The sequence below is a fragment of the Bactrocera oleae genome, chromosome 2, assembly GCF_042242935.1.
Source record: "Bactrocera oleae isolate idBacOlea1 chromosome 2, idBacOlea1, whole genome shotgun sequence".
In the NCBI taxonomy this organism is placed as follows: Eukaryota; Metazoa; Arthropoda; class Insecta; order Diptera; family Tephritidae; genus Bactrocera; species Bactrocera oleae.
Window position 1 is genome coordinate 18,681,962 of NC_091536.1, and position 21,522 is coordinate 18,703,483.

At 33.4% G+C, this 21,522-nt stretch overlaps 1 protein-coding gene across 4 annotated transcripts in view; it reads left to right on the top strand.

The window, feature by feature from the left end:
• The first annotated feature begins 295 nt into the window (after nucleotides 1–295).
• Nucleotides 296–21,522, top strand: part of Efa6 (Exchange factor for Arf 6) — a 56,096-nt gene continuing 34,869 nt past the window's right edge. Inside the window, exon 1 of one of the 4 annotated variants that reach the window (XM_036377862.2) lies at nucleotides 296–2,026. In XM_036377862.2, coding sequence (XP_036233755.2) covers nucleotides 1,892–2,026 — 135 coding nt within the window. In that variant the 5' untranslated portion in view covers nucleotides 296–1,891. The remainder of the gene's footprint in view (nucleotides 2,027–21,522) is intronic. The other 3 variants (XM_070110453.1, XM_014247985.3, XM_070110457.1) reach the window with 3 other exon arrangements.

Here is a 21,522-nt window from a genome sequence, read left to right on the forward strand (position 1 = left end):
AATATTAAAAACAACTTTACCCTTTTTACTTTGACGTTTCTACATTGTTTCTCAAATATTACCGATAGAAGAGAGTTGTCGAAAAACATATTGATTCATTTGGTTTAGTAAAAAATTATATGAACTTCTGTAATTTTTCATTGATGTTCAGTGTAGACAATTCATATCCTTATCAATTCGTTTTAATTAAACATATTTTTACTAAAAATATATATTATACGTAAAATTTTTAATCAATTATGAATTTTATAAATATATTTGTTGTGAATAGTACTTTTTCACTCCGTTTTTACTCAACACTGGACAATCAATGCAACGACAGCAGTTTTGCCGATTGGCCGCGGCTGCGAATGAGGCAGCGCCATTACTGTCAAAGAAGTTAAATACGATACAAGTGTTTACTACACACCGCGTACGCGTACTGAATTGAATTCAGTGGTTTAAAATCTATGAAGTGTATAAAAAGATAGATAATACATGTAAAGTTTGACGAAGATTTGCTTTTAGATATATGTGCATAATAATTACGTGACTATATGTGAAATGTAAATGAAAAAATTTAATATTGTGGTCTTCGTGAACTGTCAGGATACGACGCGAATATTTGATCGAAAAACTTCAGCATTGACGGCGACTTCGACGTTGCGCCGATGTCGACATAGGCACAGGCGGCGACTCTTTCAGCCAAACAGCGGACGAAGTAAATCGACACGAACAGCAGCATCGGAGTTATGTGAAGAAATAAACCCTCTGAAATTTGTTTTGCAAAATGAATTAAATTGAGAGTTATTAATTCGCATATAGATGAAGTATAGTGAAATGAAAAGCTGACGTTAATTAAATGTATGTGGAGTGTAGTTATATGTGTAAAAATAAAGAAATTGAGAAAAAATGTATGGTATGTTGTATCGGGAAGTCAAAGTGCAAAGCTTATAGGTTATACCCATGTAAAGGCAACATTAAATAATATAAATAAAATTAGAGGAAAAATAAATTATCCCAAAAAAACGGTATAGTAGTAACCTTTAAATTTCTAAATGCATCAAATTACATATTTTCAAGTAAAACAAAAGGAACCTTTAAAGTAAAGGAACAAGCAATTGAAAGAGGCAAGTTTCAACAGCCACTACGATGCGCCATTGCTTCAATACAATTCGGTGTTTGTGTTTGTTCGCCGCGAAAGAGTACGCAGCAAAAGCGGTGTAATATTTGGAGAAAGAGTGGAAAGCAAGAAAAGCAACAAGACGTTTATTGGCTTTTTGCTGCCGGCTGCCTAAATAACATCGTCGTCGACGTCGGCGACATCAACAACGTTGCTGGCGGCAACAGCGTCGGTGACGTCGACAGCAGTGTGACCAAGCCCAAAAATCCAGTCAAGCACTACGAATTCATCAGCACGAAATATTATAAAGCAGAAAAGAAAGAAATAGCCAAGTTAGATGCAGTGAATGCTAGCGGCACCCAATAAAAAGTGACTTATTTTGTGAAGAACTTTACAAAAAATTTATGAAATAAAGTAATGAAGTAGCCGGAACGGGAAAGCAGACGAAGCAGGCAGGAAGCGGAGAATATCAGCGCACACGAAATTGTCAAGTTGAATAAAATAATATTAGACATTTCTTGTGCCGAAAATCACACAACTTCAGCCACTGTTTCACTATCCATGTGTGAATGTAATCGAAATTGAAATTTGAAATATAATTGAATAACATCAAGTGGTAATTTAAAACGGGTGGTTTTAACCATACAAATTAAATAGGCACTTTGTCGCATTGTGATCGCACTTTGTGCAGTGGTCAACAGTCTGTATTTGTGCACCTTCGCCAACAAAAGCAACTTGAGCGGTTGGATTTGTAACAGCGGCAATAGTAGCTTCAGTTGCGGCATAATAATGGCCGCCGAGGAACTGAAAGTGGTTTTGCGGCGTAATGAACATTCCGGTTTTGGATTTTCGCTGTTGGGCACCACGGGACCGCCGCATGTAATATATGAAATACACGAGAATTCACCGGCCGCTGATGGTGCGGTAAGTAGAATTGATTCTTTTTTACTTTCATATTATAAGTATGTAAGTTTTGTTTTAACACTTTTCCAGGTTAATTTGTAAAAACTGTACAAATGAAATCTGAAAAGAACAATATTATCCATGCATATGAAAATATAGTCATTATACATGTTCAAATGTATTTGTGCTATTTATTTAGTCCTTTTTTTAAATTATACCAAGCCAATCTGCCTTGTTTGTTAGCGAATTTTTTTTACTCAATAACAACATTTCACTGTTCAATTTAAATTTCCCTTTCATGCTTGAAATGACTTCATCTTTGCGGAATTCTTTTTTTTTTGTTTGTTGTGTGTTATCTATCAACTGAATCGCTGTTAATGTGTTGTCTATGCGGTTGTATTTGTTGTCGCAATGTACTTAGTATTATTGTGCGCTTTGCAATTAAAAGTAAAAAAATTACCAAATTGGAATTGAACGTGGTATGCTGAAGATACTCTGTATTGCGCGAAACAATAGAAATTATTATTTATGTACATATATATGTATTTACATTAATAATATATAGTAAGCAATACTTTGGAAGTTTTTCAACAGAAATATACTTTTTATATGAACATTATCAAATTTCTGTGGTTTGTTGCTACGGCATTGTAGCTCATCCCCTTTGAATTCATTGCTTCAACTTTCGCAACATTTCAATAAATATTTTTAATTTTATTTACTATTTCTTTATTTTTTCTTTATTGTACTTGTTTTGTTGTTTTATATAGGCTTTATAAGATTTTTGCTTTCCTAGGGTGCGGTTTATATTTTAGTTTACTAGATTTTTACGTGTATACGCGCATTTGAAAAATTATGCACACAATTTCAAACTTGTTATTGTTTTGTATTTGATATCACAATATTTTCTTTTTTGACTATTATACCTATGGCTAATTTCTGTTGATGCGTTGTTACTTTCAACAAATTATTTCATAAATCACCTATAATAAATCTGGTAATTCTAGTTACTTCATGCAAGTCTGTAAAACATCTGCAAACAGCTGTTTTGTTAAAAAGTGAATACTATCGATTTATGGCTTTGTTTATTATTGTTTGCAATTAGAGGTTTATAGGGATCTCTATCTATGTATGTATGTATACAAGTACGTGTATGTATGTATGTATGTACGTTCTTTGTATATTCAGCCTTTTATTACCATATCAAAAGCTTAAGCACTTCCACTTCAATTCGTCAGGTGCTTATTAATTTTGAGGTATTTATAGAGTGAATGTGTTGCGTTTTTAATTAAAATACTCTATTATCGAAACTAAACTAAGGAAATACAAATAATTTTATGAACTCGACAAAAGAGCAATTTCAGATAATGGCAGTTCTACTTAAAAAAAATCAAATCAATACTGCTTATAAAGTGCTCTGTGATTTAATGATTGCATAAGTAATGATAAAAAGATTTATTTGGTTTTTTATTTATTATAATATTATTACTTTATGACTTATAATGTTGTTTATCAATCTTTTAATAGCATGTAGTTTTATCAACTCTTGAAGATGTGAGTTAAACGTTATCAATAGTTTTGTTTTTATTTGCTTTGTATGAACAAGTAGTAAATAAGTATTTACTAATTTGGAAATATATTATCTGTCACCTCTAAACGTTTGAAAATATAATTGATTTTTTGTTGTTTATGTAAAAAATAAAGACAACATACTTACATAATATAATATTTGCAACGATTTTTTTATTTTATTTTATTAGAGAGAATGTGTACTTTTTGTTGAAATAATATATTAAACCTATTTTGGTCACAAATTATTTGCTGTAGTTATATTAAAATCCTGTCACCTAATACCCTCGTTGCTGTTAAAACAGCATAAATATAATGGAAACATAAATTCAGTTTAGTTTGTCAGCTTATCTAAAACACTACTTTGGAACTACCAAGAATATTATTTTATCTAGATTCATTTAGTTAACGAAACTACTTTTATGTTAAAAAAATAACACAATTTTGAATTTATTGGTCCATAAATAAACCGTCCATTGAGTTTAATATATATAATGTCGACAACTTAGAGATTTCAATGTAATGCCTTCATATCATCATTCATTAGGTATACCATATTCAATACTTTATTAGACCATAATCAGCGCTGTGCTACTAAAGAAGCACTTGGCAGAAGCAAATTTTTAATTTCTTTTGTGCAACATTTTCTTCTCATAATTAAGAGGAATATATACATAGTGTCATAGTTATACATATGTATGTATTTTATGTACGAGTATATAATTGAGGATGTGCGACATTTGGTTGGATTTTAAATTGTAAAGAAATTATTTATAATGTTTCCTTTATTTGTAGAGTTTAGGAATTTCCCTGTACATTTCTAAAATTTCCTTTAAAAATTATCGTTTATTTTTCATTTTTTAAGTTTATTTCCAATGTTTTCTCGTTTTCGCCATAATTTTTTATTCTTTGTTTATTGCGTGCGCAAACTCGTCGTATCGCCTTGATTGCAGCGGCGATAGAGTTGATGGCAAAGTGTGTTGGCGATTGCGTCTAAGCTAACTGGTTAATACCGGCTTGCTGTTAAATAGATAATGGGTAGAAATAAAATTAAAAAATACACAACAACGTGGCTGCTCGCATGACTAACATATGTGCACGTATGTAAGTATATGCAGAAGAAGGAAGAGCAGTAGCTTTGGTGAAGTTATTTGAAAACACATACTTATGTATTTTTATATATAAACGTATTAATTATGCTAAAACGTTCAACGACTAGCCAAAATAAATTACTAAACGCACAAACAAAGAAGAATGATTTCATAAATAAAAAAAATTAAAACCATTTGCATAACTGATATGACAAAAGAAACGATAAACGTGCAACGAATTTAAAAAAAATACAATATATATCGCAGAAAAAAAACAAAACGGCCTTTCATACAAATACACATATATATGTACATATGTATTTATATATGTACATATGTACATTTATTTTCTTACGATTGTTGTAACGGTTATCTAATTCGCGCTTAGGTGGTAAGGTTCTGTTTGGTTGTCGTCGAAGTCATCTAACGGCAGGCCTAGAAAACGAGTTGTTTTGACGGGATCGGACCATAGGGAGAAAGATGTTAGATGAGTAGGGTTCGAGCTTTTGACAAGTCCAACGCTACGAGGATCGTTCTCTCACAGGATGGCTTTTGCTTTAGGCCATGAACTGTCTATGTATGTTTATGACACTAAGTGCTGTGGTGCTGTGCACTTTTCGAAAGTCATGCTGGTGGTCTGCTAGAATTAGGTGGTGTGTGAATGTCGTGACTAGCAAGGCCCCAAGTTTCTTCACTCCTGGGGAGTTATCGGACGACAAGACTCCTCTTTTTTGGCGGGTTTCCCAGCTTTCAGTAGTGGGATCACTATTCCGACTTTCCACAAATCGAGTATTCGAATAAAGGTCAGCGACAGGTGAGGACTTTGGTTTGGGCGGGCCTCGGGTAACACACCGTTTGGTATTGCCTTTCGAAAGGTGCAGTGTGAATTGGTGGCAGAAATAGCTCGCGCACTTCTTCTGGTCCGAGGAGACATGGCCATCGAATTGAATATCAACCCGGTCGTCATGTCTTCTCGGATTCTACAAGGTCTTGACAGTAGTCCAAAGCATACTACAAGCTTACCTACGCCGGTGGAGAGGTTGCAAAACTTCAGATGCTCTACCCATTTTGTCCGCTTATGTTGGTTTACCATGTGCCGAATCCCTAAATTGAGATCCCTTATTCGGGGATCACAGGGATCGGCATGACTAAAACAGCTGCTTCGGCTGGGAAACTGGGGCGGAGTCATACCGCGATTCTTCCAGCCAGTACGAAGCAAGCGGTAGCAACAGCGATCCCCTTACGGAATTGGCGTCTTCTGCTAATCGAACATTTCGGTACAAGCAATAATACTCGTTAAAGCTTAGACGATTTTAAATTGCTCATAAAAATATCGAGTAATGCTTAACACGTTCCCTCCGGCTTGTACCATTAGTGGTACATACGCCATTGTCTCATCGGGCGGCATGTTCCACTAGTGGTGCAAAGAAAGAAATCAATTAAATGTGTAGTTTTTGCTAATGAAAAGAAAAAAGTTTGTAAATAAACTGAATTAAAACTATTTAAGCGTTACCGGCAGCTGCCGCGAACAACAAATTCGGTCGCCGGCGGAAACGTGTTAAAGCCAATCTCTCCAAGAGGGTCAAAGAAAGCAGTTATTTATGTATACAAAGCAACCATATAATTAAAAAAGTACTCATAAAATATTAAATTCCCAAATTCCGTGCAAAGCAAATTGTTTTCGAACGTTGTTTCTTTAGTTTTTGTTTTTGCAAATGCACACACATATGTACATATGTATATAGACACATTTGAAAGCAAATTACAAAACGTGCACAACCGGCAATCGGACAGCAACAACAAACAACAATGTTATTAATGGCCAGACATCTATTAACCGGTTGTTGAATATATTTAATTTGTAGCGAAAAGCGTGCTAAGGAAAAAATATTTAAACAGTAGAAATTGTATTGAAAATGTACGTATGTATGTGCTTAAAATAATACGCACAAAAAATACACTACAAAATAGTGTTTGCAAATTAGTATAAACATATTTATATATTTATTACACTTGTACTCATCTGATGCCTATATAAACTATTATTAGCAAGATCACTAATAATCAGCTGATAAGACTTAATCAGCCGGTTGTTGCTAGAGCTTGTGATTTTATTTATACGGCAGGTTCTGTTCAACAGCATCAACAATGCATATGAGGCTGAGAAATCTTATCTTATTATAGCGCATAGTATATGTGAATGTACATACATACAAATTTATAAGCACATCTCATGGTCGTTGCCGCCGTTGTGCGCACTCAGGTTATCTGCTAATTGCCGCAATATGCACACTTATTATGACTGTGAATTACCCCATTTTCCACGATGCGTTCGTTATTTGAGTTGAAAATGTCGGTTTCTTGTTTATATAATATGTACATACGTATGTATAAATATGCTTATTAGCTTTTGTTAATTTGTATCTGAATAGTATAATGTAAACAATAATATTGATTTTGTTTGTATTAAAATATATGAGCAAGTATGCATGAATGTGTATTACCGATAATAATTATGAAAAATTACTGTTTTTTTTTTTAGTATTTTCTTGTCCAGTTTTAAATTGAAGATTTTTTTTGAACCGCACAAACTTGATTTTCTTTTTTTTGTTTCCTTAATTATTTTTAATTGCCAAATTATTGTGCTGTTTCAAATGTTTATATATTTGTTTTTATTCAATTATATTGACAACTTATTTCTTATGTTAGGTTTCGAATTAAAGCCATGAGGAGAATAAGTTAAGGCATGTATGTACGTATATGCAGAAATTAAATCCTTTAACACTTGCTTTTGTGCATCGTAATTGACTTATATAGTTAAATCACTTCTTTATATATAGAATTTAAATCATCTTGAAAAAAAAAAAATTTTTTTTTGTTCTTTTCCAAGCACTAGTAATGTTCCAAACTTGTTATTCTATTTGAGTGGCGCAACATAGAAATTAACAAATATACATATGTTAGTATGTATACATAATGGCATGCAGTCAAACAATGCTTTTGAAGAAGAAAAGTAGCCTATGCTTGTTGTTCGTATATCGTAACTTACTTTTTCTCTATTTCTATCTCTATATTCTATGCACCTTACCTTACTTCAACTTCTTGGTTTGTTTGTTAGCGTTTATTGTTTATGCTACTCATAAGCACATCCTATGTTATTATAATTAGTTTTTTTTAGAATTTATGATTTTTTTTCTTTTAAACACTTTGTTTTCATTGCCATTTTTAAATGCGTAGAAGTCACGTTTTATGTTTATATTACGATCCTCTAATATTCTAGCTGACGTCCGTAGAGTCTTATACATATGTATGTATAACATATCAACATTTGTAGGTATTCAAGACATTCCATACTTGACTTTATTCCTTGGATATTATTTTATCCCCAATGCTTTATTCATTATGTTCGTGAAAATAGTAATTCTATAATCTCGTTATCTATAATCGCCGTACAAGTATTAAATTTTTATACTCTCGCAACATGTTGCTACAGAGTATTATAGTTTTGTTCACCTAAGGGTTGTTTGTATCGCCTAAAACTAACGAGTTAGATGTGGAGTTATATATATATATAAATTAATATACCCTATTCAGGGTATAATAATCAGGATGACGAGACGAGTTGAATTCCGAGTGAACGTCTGTCCGTCCATCTCTCCGTGCAAGCTGTAACTTGAGTAAAAATTGAGTTATCGTATTGAAACTTAGTACACGTGTTCCTTGTCAGAAAATAAAGAATATAACTTAATAAATACCAAATTTGATCATAATTCATTAACGATTTCGTCGAATAATGAATATTGAATTCTTTCGTAACATTTTTATACTCTCGCAACCTGTTGCTACAGAGTATAATAGTTTTGTTCACCTAACGGTTGTTTGTATCACTTAAAACTAATCGAGTTAGATATAGGGTTATATAATATATAAATGATCAGGATGAAGAGACGAGTTGAAATCCGGGTGACTGTCTGTCCGTCCGTCCGTGCAAGCTCTAACTTGAGTAAAAATTGAGATATCTTTATGAAACTTGGTAGACATGTTTCTTGGTACCGTGAGACGGTTGGTATTGCAGATGGGCGTAATCGGACCACTGCCACGCCCACAAAACGCCATTAATCAAAAACAAATAAATTGCCATAACTAAGCTCCGCAATAAGATACAAGAGTGTTATTTGGTACACAGGATCACATTAGGGAGGGGCATCTGCAGTTAAACTTTTTTTAAAGTGGGCGTGGTTCCGCCCCTAATAGGTTTAATGTGCATATCTCCTAAACCGCTAATGCTATAATAACAAAATTCACTAGAAGCAAATGTTTTTAGCACTTCTATTGACGGTGTGAAAATAGTTGAAATCGGGTGGCAACTCCGCCCACTCCCCATATAACGGTACTGTTAAAAAATACTAAAAGCGCGATAAACCAAGCACTAAACACGCCAGAGACATTAAATTTTATCTCTGGGATGTTATGAGATGACTTTATAGGAACCGCGTTCAAAATTAGTCAGTGGGCGTGGCAGCGCCCACTTTTAGGTGAAAACCCATATCTTGGGATCTGCTTAACCGATTTCAACCAAATTCGGTGAATAACGTTCTTTTCATATTTCTATGTTATAGTGCGAAAATGGGCGAAATCGGACTACAACCATGCCTATTTCCCATATAACTCCATTTTCCATTCCATCTGATTCTTTTACTTTCCACTATGCATATCAAGCAACAACGATTATATCGGAGTAAAACTTTGCGTGAATAATACGTTTAAAGTATGCCACCTTATGACCAAAAATTGTCTAAATCGAACCAAAACTGTTCAAGCCTCTAAGTACTAAATATGTGGACCCCAGTGCCCATAGTTGACCTTCTACCGAAAATATCAGTCAATCCACAAGTATACCATATGACTTTGCGAGAGTATAAAATGTTCGGTTACATCCGAACTTAGCCCTTCCTTACTTGTTTAATATGAAGTTTCGTCAACACCTGAAGGTATTTCGCCGAATTTGATCCTTGCAAGTTGCTAGAGTATGAAATGTTCAGTTACGAATTTAGCCCCTTCTTACTTGTTCTTTATTGCTACTGTGTGTGTGTATGTTGCTGTTGTTGTTATTAATTATATACTTACATAAATGCGTTTTATTATCACTTTATTTAACATTACTGCTATAATACGACATACCAACTGCCTTCTTTGAAACTGCAAATATTCTGCTATTCATTGACATTTATTCCCACTGCATTTACGTACAACATGCCTACATAAATTCCATTGTGATCGCTGCCGTATTTACTCGTTACTCGTCACTTACGCTGCATTACGTGGTGTGTTTTATTATTGAATGCGAATGTACAAAGCACAGTAAAAACTGATATGGCTTGTGTGTATGTAAGTACATATGTATATAGGTATATCCCTTGGTGCAACTGTCATCTTGTCTTGCAATTGTAATGCCAATTGATTTATGTCTATCAGTTATGCGAATAAACAAACGCAAGTTGTACGTGTACGCACGTAAATACACATGTGCATACGTTTCTGTATAAAAAAAAAATATGTTTTTTTTGTTGTTGTTTCAACGGCTGCTGTACTTGCTGTCATTATCATTTGCTATTAAAAAATGTTAAAACTTGCAAACAATCAACATTTTTGCACACACGCATGTTTATGCATACATATGTTTATATAGGTAAATGCGTACAGATGTGCAAATAAAAAATGTCGAAAAAATTATAATTTTCCATCTTCTACGCGTTGCCATAATGAAAGTTTAGCTGTAAGAAAGCGAGTTGTTTCTAGTTTTATGAAAGCAATTTGTATAATTTGTATTTTTTTTTTCGTTTTTTATTTGCTTTGGTTGTTGCTTTGCACCTGACAACGGCGCCGCGTGCCATTCGTTCAATTGTATGCTTCCATTGAAAATATTTTTGCTTGTTTATTTCTGTGCGTCCACTTTTCATACTCGTAATCCACGAAATTTTCTCCATATTTGTTCGTCACTTCAAGGCCACTTTTCGTTTTGCAAATGCGATTGTCAAATGTGCGTGCGTGGTCGCAAGACACTACAATTCAAAAGATTTAAATTGTCTAAATCGATCCATGAAATATTGAAAAAGTACTGATATTTTGTGAGTAGACTTACGAACTTGTAAATACAGTGTTGAAAAAAATAGAGACATAACTTTTATTGCCATATTTTATAGCACAGATGTGCATACATATATTCGTCCCACAGTATTAACTGTAAACTAATGCTATCAAACAGTACTTTAATTAAACACTCGTTATACTGTAATAGTCTTTGCATTGCGACACAAAATTATGATTTTAAGTGCACGTGCTAAAATAATTTGAATAAATTTAGTTATTTGTTAGTTTGCCTATTTATTATTTTGTTGAAATTAATTGTATTAGATAACAAGTAAACATTTTTACAGTTTGACCATTTGCTGGTAATGCAATCAAAAAATTATCGATTTTTATCGTCTGAAAATTTAAAAAAATTATTAATAGCATCAGTAACCAGTCGCACAGTTAGAAATCGACTTCGGGAAGCTGGTCTAACTGGAAGAAGTTAAGAAAAGTTCCGTTTTTAAGCAAACGAAATGTAAAAAAGAGAATTGAATTTGCTCAGTGACACATGCTTCGTGGAAATTGGAATAACGTCCTGTGGTCGGTTGAAACGAAAGTTAATTTATTTGGATTTGATGGCAAAACTTTTATACGACGACCTCAAAATGCGAAACGAAATACAATTAAACAGCCATAATGTTATGGGAATGCTTTTCGATACAAGAAAAAATGTGTTCAACAGATTATCTCAACATCCTTAATACTCTAATGTTGCCCTATGCGGAGGCATGAAATACAAAATGCATCCGTTTTCACTTTGCAAACTCAAATAATCCTTAAATAACTACTCAAATGTTCATTAATTATATAAATGAACAATAATATTTGAATAAATCGTTTAATTTAAACATATAATTGAAAATTTTAAACATTTCCCTTTGTCCCTAAGATTTTTTTTCAACACTGTATGTATATTTATTTTAAGTAGTTGCAAACGCATTCGCTTACTAGTGTAAGTAAATTGTCGAATTCTATTTGACAAATATATACTCGTACATAAGCGTTTGACCTTGACACAATGGACGTAGAACAAAGGAAAAGTCTAAAAGAAAATTTAAATAACAATATCCAGTTTATCTTACACACATTTATTAGCTGTCATTTCACGAAAATTGTATATTGGAAATCACTTGTATGTACTTAGGTATTGAGCAACCTCTAAACATTTTTGTTTTATATTTCTTTGCATTTGAAATTTCGTTTTTGCGGTGGATATACTCTTTGGAGTATAGTAAACGTTTCGCAGTATTTCTCTGCGATAATTGCGGCTTGTTTCGTGGTGTATACGCTCTAAACTGAGTTGAAAGCAAGAAGTTCCGAACAGTTTGAGGGAGCAGTTTTGCAATGCCAGCTTCCTCCAACTCCTTGGCATTAGCGACAGCGGACATTTTGGTGATTCCCTCCCTCTGGTGATTCGCCGAGCAACTTTATTTTCAGTCTGGGGCGTGCAAATTTGTTTGGGCGTTGCACTAAAATCAAGTCTTCCAACTCCACTCGTCTTTTTGAATTAAGCAATAATGTACTGAACAATAGTATTTTCCTTATTCTTTTTAATATTGCCTATTTTGCGTGTACTTTTGTTCTCTTGTCAATATTTGACTACCAGAGCCTGTAAATCTTGAGATGTTTTTTTATTCACTATTTTTTGCCAAAACTACAACTGCACAAATGAAATTCGCTTACCAAATAATACGTTTTGACCATACGAATACCAGACAAAAATAACGGTACCTACCTGGTTATTGCATTTCAAGTATTGCCAAAGTAAGTGTACAACAATTTTATTTATTTTTGTAATAAAATACGAAAATACATAAGATTCTCATATTGTTACTCTTGGTTGCAGCTTAAAAGCTGAGATAGTTTAAGAGAAAAGTCCCTTCAAAGTCAAACCATTTGCCTGAACAAGTTTTTTTTTTAGTTCACTGTATAATTAAATATGTATTTATCTTGGAGAACAAAAATATCTGTGTACATACATATGTATATCTGGTTAATTGGAAATTTTGTTTGAAATTGTTGATGTTTAATTGTCATATTATTAAAAACTTTCAAATTTTAAAATTAAATGTTTCTGAATATAATTTCCGGTTATCCTATGTCAGTTCCTGCTCAAAGGTAGCCTTGGAGAGAATATAATAATTTGCTCTAGACGAAGTACCTAATTCAGAATGCGAGTTTAAAAAATCACGCTTACAAACATATACATATATGTATACACATATATCTTTTATAATTTCTGAAATTGAAAATAGCACTTGAGCAATCAACAAAATTGTACGAGTATATTTTGTTTATGTGTTTTCAGGGTTGCAAACAATGCATAAAAAAATAATTGAATATACGTTTGAATTAAAATAATCCCAAAAAAATTTAAAATAACTTTTAAACTCCAAATACCGAATTGAAAAACAAAAAATAATAATCCCAAGCATATATGTATGTAATTAAGAATTAAAAATGAAGAAGATTGTTTTAGAATTATCATTTATTGGCGTTTGCGTACTTCGTGCTCTACCATTTCGATTTAGAGCTCGCATAGAGCCATCATCTTCAATACTCAGAACACTGGTAGACAAACTTACACATTCAATCCCCAAATTCGTAACCGTGTACGTTTTTTCTTTTGCATTTCGTTTCCTTCATAAGCCAGTACTATTCGCTGTATATAATTTTCTTTAGCCTCCTACAGCACACAACGTAGTTAAAAAGCTAAGGTTGCTCAGGCTTTAAACAGATGCTTGGTTTCGTTTGTCATACTTGTAATAATAATATTTATATAAGAATATTATTATTTTTTATTGATAAATAACATTTTTAATCGTCACGAAATCGTTTCCATTGAAGTAAACAGATTCATTCATTTATACGAGCACCTAACGTTAAGCGGCGCAAAATTCAATGGCGAAAATAACAAAAATTAAAAATTAATTAAATGCATTTTCCGGCGATTTTTTGATTCATACATTTGTATAGGTATGCCCATGCATTTTGTTTTGTATTTATGAATTCACATTTGTATGAGTTTTGTTTATTATTGTTTCTTGTTTTACCATAAACAATTTAGCATACTCGCTCCGACGTTTGCAGAGGTACCCTGCAGGAAAAACTATAGTCATATCATAAAATAAAAATTGAATGTTTCCTCATCAAAGGGACAAGTAAAATCTCCTTAAATTGAACACCAGTAAACTTAACTGCAAATGATTTTTATATGTTACACAAAACGTGAAAATGTAAATTCTGTGTTTTTTTTTCGTTGAATAATTAAAAATGTAAAATACTTTTCTAAAGTATTTGATTTTCCGATTTCCTGCATGTTATCTACCTCTTCATATAACATGTGCGTTTTTGTAGTTACTCGCAATGTTTAAATTACGTAAAATGCACAAGTCAACTATGCAACTGTATACTTTGCCGCTTTACTGCCCCTATATTTGGAATTCAGTAGTGGCTGCCGACTGGAAGATTGTTAAAGCAATTATATGTACATATGTATATACTGCATACATATCGATATATGTAAGTATGTATATATGTATGAGATATGTTGCTTGTGGAATAGCAACATTTAACAACAAAACAAAAATGTATCTACCGTGTGTGTTTGTGTATTTGTCATAAAATAATGCTTAAATTTTTCGTCTCAGCTCTTCTGTACATTTTATACCCTGCACAGGGTATGTTAAATTTGCCACGAAGTTCAGCATGATCAGCTGAGTAGATTTACTCATGTCCATCTGTCTGTGTATACTCAAACTACTATTCCCTCAGTTTTTGAGATATCGATCTGAAGTTTTGCAAACGTTCTTTTCTCCGCAAGAAGCTGCTCATTTTTCAGAAGCTCCGCTATCGGACCCCTATAGCATATAGCTGCCATACAAATTGATCGATCAAAATTAAGATAAAGATCTTTATAAAAAAAGTGTTTTTCTTTATTAAGTAAACTTAATTCGACTTGATGTTGTTTATATCAAACAACGTGGCTAGAAAGAACCAGCAAAAAAATGTCCGCTAAAAGAAATGCATTTGTGAAGGGTATTATAGCTTCTTTGCAGTCGTAGTTAACTTTTGTCTTGTTTTCATTGCTTTTTCAGCGATTCATAGTTTCTAGATTGTTATTAGCTACGAGCGTTTTATTTACTTTTAAGTATGTCTACTTGTATTTCCGCGCTCGTTTTTCCTTCTTCTTTATTCTGTATTGGTATTTGTTTTGATAGGCTATTTGCACATTTGTTGACCTGCTTTTTCATTAATTTATAATAGTTCGAATTTTATTTGTCAATTTGCAACGATGTGGGCGTCAATTAGTATGTACATACATAGATATGTATATAAAGGCGCATAATAAGTTCGTGCAAAACTGTGGACTACCCGTCGACGTCTTCAATTATTATAAATTATTTGTGTGTATCAGAGCAGCGATAAAATGTGTATGTATGTATCTTGTTCAATTGAGCATCGCAAATTCCTATTAATTTTTATTAAGTGTATCGTCACACATTTTGTATATACATATTATATGTATTGATAATGGTTTTTTTTTTGTTTTTTTTTTGGAAAACAGCAAACTTGATTATTATACAAGTAATGTCTTTTAAGTAATATGGCCATAACATAGCATAAAGTTTTCAATCTATTAATCTGAAAAATTGGCTCCCATAATTGAAAATGGAAAATGAATCCTGAGGTATATAGTAAGTTAGGGGACTTTTTGATATAAATTTGGGCCAAAGAAATATGACTTTATTATTGATTGTTTTTCGAAGTTGTCGAAACATTTTCCATACAAGAGCTTGATTTTGATCGTTCAGTATGTAGTGCAGTTACTTATATGCTATAGTGGTCCGATCTAAAAAATTTGTTCAGGAGATTGTAACCTTGCCTTGCAAAATAATCCATGCCATGTTTCATACAGGCATACATTTATATATTATATTTACATAATATTTTGGGGTCTAAGACATTTCTGGGTGTTACGAACTTCATGGTAAACTTAATATACCCTGTTTAGGGTAGAAATAATTTTTTTTTATCCAAATTTTGTAATTTATGTGCATATGTTTTGTATTCAAACACCTGCTCAAATTAAAGCTTCTGTCATTTTAAATGAAGCTTGTTTATTTAATTTTTGACAACAGTGAAACATATGCCTATAGTTGTACATATGTAGAATAGAATATATGTATGTATCTTAAGCGCACAACACTGAACTCCCTACCACAGCGAAATACCCACTTCACATTCATTATTATTTCATATTGTTAAGGTGCCTGCAAAAACTTAACTTCCTCCCACTTGAACACACACACGCACACAATACTTAGTCACTTGCTTTGTGCGCGCTTTCTTGCAAGGCATTGCTCTTAGTGCTTCAGTCATGCGTTAACAACTATTAATATGCAAATGTGTACTTACAGACAAACTTAGTTCTTACAGCAAATACAAATGTGCTTCATACATTTTCTTCAATTACAATAATAATTTACTGCGTGTGTGTGTGTGTGTGTGTGAGCTTCTGTACGGCTATGCGGGCACATTAATGTACTTGAACTATAATGACTTGCCGTTGAATAGCGTTAAATCGTATCGAAGGCAGCAATAATAGTAAGAAAGCAGCAAACAAATAAGACACACACACTTACACATGCACGCGATCATAATGATAATCATGCCGAGACTAACGCCAACAATAGTTACTCATACGCCAGCGCGTACTTAGCTTACGTGCAGGCAAACGCAGCAGACAGCAGTTGGTTGCATAGTGCCGTTTCAGACAGGGATGCAAAAGAGTCTGATCTTTTTCAAATTTTCTTTTGGTGTCGCTCTGGGCATTCACACGGTCAAAAAGAGTCCAGCAACTCGAGTCTAGTTTTTCTGCATTCCTTTTCACAAAATGTTCGTAAATATTTGTGCGGTTCGACTGCGCAACACCGCGCAACACTGCATGCTGCGTATTTCATTTGTATGTTGAGATGATGGTCACACATTTTGCTTGCAATGAATTACCATGAATATGGTAGAACAATATGCATAATACAAGTACCTACCCGCTAAATAGTTTCAAAAAAATACTAAAAACGGGAATTCCCTAATCCACAAGAATGTATTGAATATCCGCTATTAATATTTTCAAGGCCAAATTTATAATAGGAATTTCCTAATCTTTAAGTATTAAAAACTCATAATTTCTTTACTCCATATTAAAAATTCATAATTTCTTTACTCCATAATCTATATCTTAATTTTCTCCTTATTTACAATTTGTCATAATATTTCTATTATTCTATGCATACGTATTTGCATATTACATACAAAAATAGATAACAGAACTCAAATTTGCGATCGAATTCATTTGAAACCGAGCGCTCTTGCAACCATTCAAAGGATTTGAAAGTGAAAAGGAATGCTGAAAAGGGTAGCACCGAGCTGTTACGAAAAAGAACACAAAGCGTGCCACCCGAACACGAGTGGCACGGTCCCTTCGTCTTTCCTCGTCGTCCCCTCGCCCACAATAAACTGGTATGAGACTCTTTTGCGTCCCTGTCTGAAACGGCACATACACAGTGGCAAACTCATGCATACATACATACTCATACATATGCACATGTGTATTGTATATTAGGTGTGCCAAGCAGCAGACAAGCCAGCAGTGGCACACAATAGATAAATATGGATGGACGGACGGACAGACAAAGAGATAGACAATTGTTCGTTGACTCTTTTGAAGAATTTGTTGTTTTTTTGGTTTTTCGTTACACTTTTTATTTTCTGTTTCTGCTTTTATTTAGGTGTTGCAAGTGTAATTTTTTTTTTTTTGCTTTATGTTTTTGTTATTGCTGGCGAATCACAAATTGTTTGTTTTGTTATTGCACGCCAGCTGCTCGTATTTTAACTACTAAAAGCAGAATGCTTTGCTTTAGACTCTTTGTTTGTGGTAGCAGTAGTTGTTTTTATGGTTTTTTTGCTTTGTTTTTTTTTTGTTTGTCGTTGTATTTTCTTGGTCTAATATTAGTTTCTACGCAGGAGAAACATCATCAAAGCAAGCACACACACATACCAAATACAATATGTAAGCAGCACACATACATATGTATGTACAACAAAACAACAAAAACAGTAGCAACATAAATGTGTTTAGTTCTTTTATGCTTCTAATTGAAATTGTAGTTTTTAATTGAATTAAAATGAATTTACTTTGTACAGTTCGGATGTCAACGGAGTATGTTTCAACCGTGCTGTCGATGTTGTTGACAACCAACACCCACATACTCACGCAAGCACACACAGAGACAACACGCAAACTTTTCATGAACTTTCGCCCTCTATGCGCTCACTCTACGTCCGTCTCGTCGTCTCACTCACTGCACTAATCATTGGCTTTGTTCTTTGTCCTACACAGTATTGTTGTTGTAGTCGCTAGCAGTTGTGAACTTACGGGTTGTTGGCTTGCTTAGCTAAGCCCTTGCACTAGTCTCCTACTCCGCCCACAAATTTGCTTTGCCAGCGATTATATGAAGGTTCATATCCGCCCTGCCGTCTATTGCTCGCCCACGTGCCAATTTGTAATTTTAAGCGCCTGTCATCGGATTTCTAGTGTCACTTTCCTAGTTTGCTATGTCAATACTTCTATTTTTGTTCTTTTTCTTTGTATTTTACATATTCCCGTTAATCGTTGGTTGGCGGAAGCGCGTATAATCGCATTTCCTTCTTTAATATATCCATAAATGTCGCTTCAGTTAGTGAGAAGTTTTTGGGAAACGCGTTATCAAGTTCAGAAAAAGTTTTTTTCGGGACCATGTGAGTGCTGTTGAATATATGTATATCCTAACCTCAATTAATAGCTAGTAGTTTAGTTTGAATTTGCTAGATGTTAGGTCGTGCTTTTATGCTTTTGTCGACGAATTTCATGTTTTGCTATTCAAATACCATCTGATCAAAAGTGGCCCGGACTGGCAAGTGAGTCTAGCATTGACACGCTTCATACCCAAAATATTAACCAAAGTGTGGAGAGTCGATCTAAAAGAGTTTTTAAGTTCCTATGCTATATTTCTGAAGTCAAAGCGACGATTTTGAAGCTCTGTTTTTTTTTTTTTTTGTACATTTTTCGATGTTATCTCTTTAACAGAGGTGGATGGACGATTCGCATGAAGCAATTTTCCATGACTTCGCGACCTTCACTGAATGCTTTGTGCCCACTTAAATACTTTTGTTCTTGATAAAACACTTTTGCAATATTTTCAACGACAGCTCATTTTGAGATGCGCCCACAAAAGCGACTGGCAGCTCGGCGCGAGATTTAAAGTCGTTTTTCTCTAAACTATTTTTTTAGAAGCGGTGTGCATGATATCTCAAGTTCTACTCAATCGATTTACTTGAAATTTTATACAGAGCTTATTTATATATTATACTATCGCACTACGAGAATATTTTTGAAAAAAACATTTTTTTTTTTATTTTTAAAAAATTTCGAACGGCAAAGAAACGGAAATAACGAACCATGTTTTTCAAACAGATGCCATTTTGTGAATTTTTTGTTTTTTCCAAATCCTCTCGTAGTTCCATAACTACATCCTTGCTCTTTAAGGATCACTCAACAATTTCTATTTCGGGTTACTGGGAATCCTGATATCCTGCACACCATTTTTTTTATCAGTCCCCACTTTGCCGGCCTGGAATTTTTTGAAATTTTTTTTTAATATTATAAATGATTTGTACTCTTTAAATATCAATAAAAAATTTATGGATAAAATATCTATTTTTTTTTAACGGATCCAAAAAAAAGTCAAATTTGGGCCTCTAAATCAGAATATCGTCTTAAATAAACCAGTCTGGTGCATATTTGATCAGATGGTAATCAACTATACAAACAGTGGGGGCAACCTTATTACGCTCTGCTTTCTTTCATCCTTCGTTTATTATATCCATAGAAAATTAAAATAAATTATATTTTGTTGCAAGTTCTGATTTTTTTATTTTTTGAATATATTAACATTTTAAATGGAATTGTCATATAAATGTCATCATAATTTCTGCATTTTTAGTCAATCATATGAAAATTGTTGTTAATACCTTATTGACCTACATATTTTCATAAGCTTTACTGTTTTTCTAAAATCATAATTAAGAATTTACTTGCAAAATGCTGATAATCGTTTATCGAATTTCGTAGTTTATCGGTTTTTTTGCTCACTCCCGTGTATTTAATACATTTTTGTTTATTTACATATTTATAAACATGCAAAATTTTGCAAATCTTCAATATGTTTACAAAAGCTGTGCTGAATAAATATTGCACACATTACTCTAAAGAATAAGAAGAAAATGCCAAAAGCACGTGTAAATAAACCAAAAAAATTTTTTAAGATAAGATAAAAAAATACAATGCTAGCTACTCTAAATAGAAGAAAAAATAAGTAGAGGTGTAAAAAGATCAGCTTTCAAAAGATTCTTTAATTTTTTTTTAACACCACGCAGGCTTTACGGGCTTAGTTAGATGATAAGTTTTTTTGTGGATTCCTCAGTAATTTTCATATCGCTATCTTGTACATGGTTGATGTTTCCAAAAGGCGAAAGTCAAGTGAAGGTGGCTGAATAATGAAAAAAAAAATCCTGCTGTCTTCGTAATATTAAAATCTGTATATATTTACATTACGCGTTCCTGTAAAGACTACAATGTTCGTATCCTTAACTATTGAGTATAATTACATTGCTGTCTTTTAACTTCAATCAAAGTAAATAACTTAATGAAATAAGTGTTATACCCACTTAAGTCTGCTGTGGCAACCATTAGCTACGGCTAACTAGTGAGTTCCATGTGTCCCCTATGTGACCGATGAATTTAGAATGCTTTCAAAACGCTGGCTCAAGCACGAAAAGGGTGTGCGTTCTTAATACTTAGTAAGTAGACAGTTTGATAATTCGGTGGTTTTTTGAATGGAAGACATTTTTTCAATTGAAAAGGAGTTATATTTTGTTAAAATTATGGAACATACCATTTTACAAGTTATGCAACCGCTGAGTTGAGATGAGTACTTTCGCAGATTGTGTAATTCTTTCATAGATTTTTCTGAAATTAAAGACTTGTTTAAGCTTGATATGATACGAATGAATAAATAAAACCGGTGCCAGCCATACTAATTTACTGATATTAAGTATTTCTTTGATTCGATTTAAATTTTTACGAAGCTTCGCTGTGAATGCCAAATAAATGATTTTTAAAAGGTTTAGAGTTACCTATATTGTTCCAAATCCCGTTGCCCTATCGAACTAACCGCGTCCAATGTTGTACATGCCTATCACTGTCTTAATAGTGAATTCTAATTTCCCCGCAACCAACCGAGCGCGCCGAACTCAAAGCACGATGCCTTGAAGCGTGTAATGATTCGGTGCAAAATGACTTACGGCGAGCAAGTTCTAACCAACGGATGCACCTCAGCTGCGTTTGCACATAACTTTGGGGTGCATTTTTCCCTATTAAGCTGGTACCACATGCTGTTGCCTGGTGTTTGCTGACTGCCGAGCGACAGCGTTGTCGTCATGCCACACTGCGCTTAAGAAGTTAAAAGCGCGATTACAACAACAGCAACGCTTATATAAATACATGCAGAAGAGTGGGTAAGCGTTCATTCGAGTTTGCGTGCAATTTTATTTCGCTTTGGTGCGGCCACTTCACACACCCTCAACACACTCACTTGCATACATACAGATGCGCGCTCGGTAGAC